This window comes from Protopterus annectens, chromosome 1.part2 (assembly GCF_019279795.1).
Source record: "Protopterus annectens isolate FY-2018-M chromosome 1.part2, PAN1.0, whole genome shotgun sequence".
Lineage (NCBI taxonomy): Eukaryota > Metazoa > Chordata > Ceratodontiformes > Protopteridae > Protopterus > Protopterus annectens.
In genome coordinates, this window is record NC_056727.1 from 397170592 (window position 1) to 397178305 (window position 7714).

Below are 7714 nucleotides of genomic sequence, written 5' to 3' on the forward strand. Positions count from 1 at the left end.
TTAGGATACTGTTGCCCCTGGTGGGGGTGTGGATAAGTTGATTCAGGGCACTGGAATTTATGAATTCCAGAAAGCGTTGAGCAAAGGAGTTGGTACATGAGTAGTTTTTCCAGCTAATGGTGGGGTAGTTGAAATCACCCATCATTAGGGTGTTTGGTTGATCCCTAATATTTTCCAGTATATCAAGAATAGAGGAGTGGGAATCCTGGGGCATGGTGGGGGATCTGTAGCAAGCTACAATTTCGATTGCAGTTTTCCCCAGAGTTAGTTGCAATTGGATAACCTCGGATGGATTATGCTGAGTAACTAGCCTGGAGATGTGGATATCCTTAATGAATATAGACACACCTCTGCCTTTGGTGTTCTGATCCAGGTTAGCAGGAGCGGCCTTAGGTCAATTGCTGCCCTAGGCAAAAGGGCTCCACAGTGCCCCCCACCACACCATCTGGTGCCCTCATCCTGGTCTACCTACATTAAATAAATACTGAAAAAGTGCCCCTGCTACAGCGGCGCCCTAGGCCGCCTAGTTGGCCTATGCCTAAGGCCGGCTATGCAGGTTAGGTGGCCGAAAAGTGTGGTATGAGTTATAGCCTGGTAATGCAGGGGTGTTCTCTGGAGTCTTGAACCAGCTGTCAGTCACTGCACAGATATCAATGTTCTCCATTTTTAGGAGTGCCTCGAGGGAGTGCATTTTGAGATTTAGACTTCTAGCATTGAGTAGCATTACCCTCAGTTTTTGCTTGCCTGTTCCTGTTACGGTGGTGAATTTGTCATTTGAACCTTGCCTTAAAAAGGCACTATAGGGGCAACAAGAGCCTTAGCCAGTATCTGGAATCCCAGGGTGACAGGTGCAGGCCATCTCTGGAAAAGCATCATGGTCTGTCGACCATGTTGTCCCAGGCAGGCAGATACTGGATCCCCTTAGAATGACACCAGAAGCTTAGCCAATTGTTGAAGTCAATCATTTTGTCCTTGTACTGCGGTATCATTCTAAGCGATGGCAGGATGCTACTCAGGGCTAGGGTCATACCTGCCTGGGCTACAAGATCAGAGATCTCTTCCATGTCTCTTTTCATGTAGTCCAGGGAGGTACATCTCAGGTCATTCACACCAACATGGACAATGACAGAGTCATATTTGTACTTGTTGTGGAGTGACCTGAGTGTGTGGGTTATGTGGTGGATCCTAGCACCTGGCAGGCAGCTGACAGTAACCTTCTCCTTGTTTAGCCTGGTGAGTGGGGCATCAGTGTGCCTGACTATAGAATCACCTATGACTAGTGTGTTGGATACGTTGGTTTGCCTTATGGGCTGTGGTTGAGTGGCACACAGTCTGTGGGCTATGTGTCATTTGGGTTGTGTTGGGGGTGGTGGTTGCTTGCATTTCTGCTTTGAGGGCCTCTGTTGCTTGAGCAGATTATTATTGAGAGCCTCCGTGAATGTTTTTGTGTTTCTATGTGTGGATTTTGGTGATGTAGGTTTAGTGGGACTGTGTGATGAGTGCAGTGTGGTGCAAGTGTTTACCTTCTCAACTTGACTGTCAAGTTCAGTCTTGGTTGCAGAGAGCTTTACCTCCAGTTTGGCTAGATAAGTGCATCTCTCACAGGTTGTGGTGTTGGATGGTAGGAGGTTGTCTGTGTACATGAGGCAATTGCTACATTGCCCCAAGATGCCCAGATTCATCAGATAGACAGGAGAGAACACTGAAAGCTGACCCTTAGACATGGCTGAATAAAAAACTACTTTCCTCTAGACAAGTGAGTATAAGAGCTGTTTTTCTCTAAGCAAGTGAGGAAAGTAAGTAAAAAAACTGTTTTCCTCTAGGTAAAGAGGAAGGTTGAGTGATGTAGTAATTTGTAGCTTATTTAGTGCTAACAACAAGTTCTGAAAAAGTGCTGAGCACGCATAAGCAAAATCAGGTGCTAAAACTAAGAATCTGTACCTGGATCTTGTGGTAGATAGGCTACCTAGTGCTTATCACTCCCTCTGATAAGCTAGAAGGCTTCCCTCCAACACAGAAAGGCTTGGGGGGGGGGGGGGGGCACACAAGCTTACAAGCGGTCCTTGATACAGCAAATCTGTATCTGGACTGGACTAGACTAGTAGTTACAGAAAAGGTGGGAAACAAGCGCAAAGGTCTTTTCGACTAATATTTTTTATAGAACTTAACTGCCAAAATAAGGACTGTCCTGCGTAAAGAAGGATAGACCGTAACCCTAAGCACGCATCCACACAACAAAATGCAGTTCAGCCGCATCCTATAAGCAAATGTGCAGCTGATTACAACTATGTATGAGCAGGAGGCTGATAATAATTGCCCAGCCCAAGCGCTAGGATCATTGTTGTCACTGTGGTCCTTTCTTCTTGCCTGTTAGCAACAGGTTTGCAAGAGATGCCGAATATCTGCCTTTTAAGTGGAATACGTTAAAGGCTTCGGGGGGAAATGCCAAGCAAGCAGACTACTTCTTCTACAGATATGCTGCGCGTCGCCTTGGTTACAGCGTTTCAATTATGTTTTCCCATACATAAATAGGGAACGAGGTACAGAGGCTTCGTTCCCTTACTTATCAAGCTGGAGGAATAAGTTCTCAAGACTTACTGCACAGCAGTGTATAAAAACACAAAAGTTCTAGGCCATCTCAAGACCATGCAGAAATTAGTTGTGAAATATGGTCTACAGACCGGTATACGTGCTCTGCTAGATGCCATGGTTACGGATAAGATTCACCTGGCGCGTTTTATCCTGGATGTGCTGGACGACAAAATTGTGAACGTGCGGACGCACGAGGCGCGAACACCACTGATGGAAGCAGTACTGTTGCAAGAGGCTGATGCTCGTGCACGCTTTGTGGTCCTGCTGTTGGAGCGGGGTGCCAATGTGAACTGCCAGGACGATGTGGGGCGCACGGCTCTTAGCTATTCCTGCGAAGTGGGCTGTCTCCATACCGTCAAGGCACTGGTACAGAAAAACGCTGACCCTGAACTAGAGGACGTATGGGGCAACACTGCTCTAATATATGCCACTGTAGCCGGACACAGCGCTGTTGTGGAATTCCTGGTGAGGGCGTTTAAGCGATTTGGTTTAGATATTGACCGGGCTAACATGGTGGGTAATTCTGCTTTACACATTGCCAGGTATATGGACCACCAGGACTGTGCCCTCGTACTTAACAGTCAAAGCAAGAAAGACTGTGAATCTGAATTATTGAACTTGCAAGAAGGGGAAAACAAGCAGTCAAGAGTCAGACACAATGAAAAACAAACGGTAGCAGAGCTGGTCCAGCAACAAGCTGATCCTAAATTTGAGATACCTTCCTTGCATCATCTCAGTGTTGGACCCTTCTTGGAGAAGCGTACCCTTCCAACTCTGGACAGGAATCGATCTCTAATATTTAGAAGACGACTGGAGTCCATGGACTTGATTAACGAGGAGAAAAGGGGCACAGAGAGCTGCTCTGATTCGCCTGCTCCTGTTTTATCCAGCCTCCCTACCCCAATACCTCGTATACGATCCTGGAGTGTACAGTATGGTAACATCTCGGACAGACAGGTGGAGAAGGTCAGTGATGGATGTTTTCCTCCTTTGTCCAACGTCCCCTCACATTATTCACCGACACGAACTAAATCAGCACAAATAGGCATTTCAAATAGGTCAGGAGGCCCTACTTACTTTGCTAACAACAGTTCGATGCTCAACCACCTGGACATTCTCTTAACACCGATTGCTCCAGCTAAAGCATGTCGAGACAACTTTAATTGGGAAAAAACAAAGCATTTGTCTATAGATGCTAAAATGAATAGTTTGAGTGAAAGTTACTACAAAAAACGCAGCAGTTTGCCAAACAGTGTCTTTTCCCCTACCCCACCAGATCGCACTATTTTACCTAGGTGTAAAGCAAAGAACTTGAACTTAACATCAAACCCGCAGTTAGTGCCTTCAGCCTCAAATTCCCCATCATCCTGCTCTCCAAGGACAACATTCGTCGTGTTTGGGAATAAACTTCTCAGGCGCTTCACATTCCCAGATTTCCGTGAACAGGACACAGAAGGACTTGGAAGTGTAGGTGGCACTGATGGTACTGCTCAGTCCTGCCCCGAGGTGGCACTGGGATCCATGCTACCTAGATCGGAGACTTTCCCTCTTAGCAAAAGTCACCAACAAGTAGGCAGCAAGCCCAGCATTGATGGCATTAGTGAGGTCAAGTGTGAGTTTGACTTTCAATTTAAGAAGAGCACTTCTTAAATGTCCTGTTAGCTTTATGGGGGTAGCTTTTCGTGCAAGCTCCTTTAGGGCGGCTAGCAAACTCCTTATGGACACCTTTCGACAAGCATCGAGAGTTAAGGACAGTTAAAACCAGAATGTGTATGTCAGTTGACTAAGAACCTCGACGTTATTAACACGGATGTATGTCTGCTCTGAAGAACATATGTGCTAATAATTGTTGCCATTTCTGTCTGCAAGGCTTTCCTGGACATTTCTCGGCTTTAACCCACATTGTAATTCTTGCTGAATGGTTCTTTTCTAGGTGGAATATTTATCTGATTTCAGCGCAGTCTGCATTTTGCCTTAAAACTAAAATCTGTATAAAAATTAAACATTACGCATGACAAGCTGGAGTTTTAATTATGAACATTACACCTTGGAAACTGAGACAGAGATTTGCTTCTCACTTCACTGTGAATAAGAATACAGTTCCTCAAGAGCGCGTTGTAATTCTTCGTATTTTCAGTAAAGCCGGCATGCATTTCAGACACGAACTTTTTTATGCAAGAAAGTGATTTTTTTTAACTGCGAAATGGGACAGTCTATGATAATATTTGCTCCAGGCTAAGTTCTGAATAAATGTATGTTTTTACAGTCTTTGATTTCCGCCGTTAGAATTAAACGTAGCATTGTTTACAAGCACACACTAATAAATCATTTTTTCTTCTTTAATATTCTGATCGACTGACTTTAGTCCACATTTTCATTGATTTAAGTTGATTTAATTATCTATGGCAATTAGTGCAAATATTTCATAATGTCATTCAGTGTCCCTCTCACTCTGTCAATAGGTGTAAATCACTGTATAACTCAATAGGTCGCTATTGAGGCAAATCATAAGGATTATTGTTGCAGGATTCATTTATATGACTGAAGATGTCTGCTAGAGTTACATGTCTCTCCTCACCCTGATTTGTCAGCTGCCCTAAAATTGTAAAACTGAATTCTTGAGCCCATCTATTGAGTAATTTGTGTATTTCTTTCAATTCTCTTCTGTCAACTGAAGTAAACTGTCACTGAGTAAACTTGGCAGTGGCATTGTATCACCTAGGCCTTGATGTTTCTTAACTTTCCTATTAAAAGAAAGAACTGAGTTCCTTCAGAGTTATTAAATACAGTCGTACCTCTGAAGTGTGGCTGATTTCAGGGACGTCCCTGACTATGGCTCATAATACTGATCTGACGCTGCCTATTGTCATTTTGTCATTCTTGAAGATGAGTTTTTAATTGTAGTCCCCTTATTCTATCAGGTCTCAGAGTCAGTAGCACTAATATTTAAAGACTGTCAGTAATTTGAGACCTTTACCCAAAGGATTGGCAGCCACGGTGGTGCAGCGGTTAGTGTTGCTGCTTCACAGCAAGAGGTTCTCTGGTTCGATCCTCGGCTGGGGTGCCTTCTGTGCGGAGTCTGCATGTCCTCCCTGTGGTTGTGTGGGTTTCCTCCAGGTGCTCCGGTTTCCTCTCAAAGACATGCTGCAGGTGGATTGGAGACTCTAAATTGACCCTAGGTGTGAGTGCATGCATGTGTGTGCCTTCTGTGGAAGGTTGGGCGCCAGGCTGGCAACTCAACACTGTAAAACTCCACTGCCAATCATGAGCGGACAGGTGATCTGCTGTGGCGACCCCTCACCGGGAAAAGAAGAAGAATAATAATTTAGGACAAAGGATGCTAAGGAAAGCAACAAAAAGTGCTGACATAATAGTGACTGTGGCATGGGATGTGTAGCATTTCTTGTACTTCTCAGTCTGTATGGGTATCCATCATAATAAAATAGAAGCAGTGGAGATCTGAAATAAAGTTAAGAAATCTGTAGCTGAAGCCATATATTTTCAGCCTCAGAGGCTGACAAACCAGAACAACTGAGAAATTAATCTTCCTACCCTGGATATTGGTCACCAGTGTTTCTGGCTCTGGAGATCACCCATGATTCTATAGCTCCCAAACTGATTTCCTTCTCAATTGTTTTGATGTGATGGAGGAAATATTGGTGAAACAGATGCCAGAACATGAACAAACTGTTTCTTTTAATAAGTAAACACCCTTTTCAAGTCATTAGTAGAGCAGTCATTTGTGGATTGAGAGTCAGACCTCCAGATTAAGAGGTACTTGAGTTCATAGATTATAAACACGTACTATAAGAACACCTTAACCTGACGCAGTAGGCAGAATCCAGTTTTACAAAACTATACTCCACTACTTCTGAGAAAACCACTGATGAGAAGGAAAGAACCTACAACTCCATAATTTGAAAATCAGGGTGAAAACAAAGACTTATTAGGAACTATAATCAGATGTGCTCTCTGTGGCTCATGTTTCTGACTGCAGTAATGATGATTCTTTTAGCAGTGCATTCCCCCAAGGAGGATATGACATTTGGCGGTCAATTAAAATTGCTTTCCTCCTCAAGACAAAGGTATGTAAAACTTTTAAAGTCGGATCACAATAAGCCTCTTATAATTCCAGATGCCAGTGTCTCCTACTCCACAAAAAGCTTGCCATTACCATAGTAAGAGTGAGGCAAATGAGGCACTTGCCCTAGAAGCTAACTTGTAAGTCATCTGACAGCTGCCAAGCTAATAATTAACCAATGTATATCACTTAATAGACTGTTTGTAAGCTGTATGTAAGGGAGTCACAATTGTGATTGTTTAATGACAACTTATAAACTGTCAGTTTAAAGGTGTCATTGAGCAGTATGTATTGTGATAACTAATAGAGAAGCGGGGAGGTGACATAATCTCTTTTTGCAGGAGTGAAGCACCCCCCTGCATCCCCCCATATGGGGAGTACCCCACACACCCTTAACATAAATGTATCAACTCCAAGATCATGCAACAGTGGGGAAATGGGTGGTCTCCACTATTGGCAAAAGTGCTTTCAGCAAAACATTTTCACTGAAACTGCACCTGCCAAAATTATCATTGACACAGTGACATGCTCAAACTACAGCATCATTTGTTGAAGACACGTGTCATTTACACTGCTTTCATTTCAATTTTCTGCTTATTACTGATGTCAGCCTTTAACCCAAGTTTTGCTATAACTGTTATGCATTAGCACATCTCATTTCCAAGTGACCTAATAATATTTTTCTCCATACATCTTCATTTTTTTCTCCCTCTCTTTTCTAATGCAGCTTATATCTAACAAACATATAATGTCCGTGTTTATTTTTATATACCATTCTGTTACTGATAAGCCTCTATCTTCATTTCTAATACTGCTAGCTCTGAAACATACATATACTGCTAGCCCTAAAACATCATCCTTTAACTTTTTTTTATCTTTTATGGTTGCAAATTTTATTTTAATTTTTCTCTCACACTCTTCCCCAATTAATTTTACTTTCTCCTGCTCATGTACTTCTCATGTTTCCATATCCCCTTCTTCTCCAGCAAAGTATATCAAACGTATTTTGTATATGTACCACCACATTTGTTTGTTATTGTT

General features: G+C 43.0%; 1 protein-coding gene across 1 annotated transcript; it reads left to right on the forward strand.

The window, feature by feature from the left end:
- Positions 1–2317: 2317 nt before the first annotated feature.
- On the forward strand, positions 2318–4935 carry LOC122789289. Its single transcript, XM_044056604.1, has one exon. The coding sequence runs from the start codon at positions 2647–2649 to the stop codon at positions 4240–4242; it is 1596 nt and encodes a 531-aa protein (XP_043912539.1). The 5' UTR covers positions 2318–2646; the 3' UTR covers positions 4243–4935.
- Positions 4936–7714: the final 2779 nt, after the last annotated feature.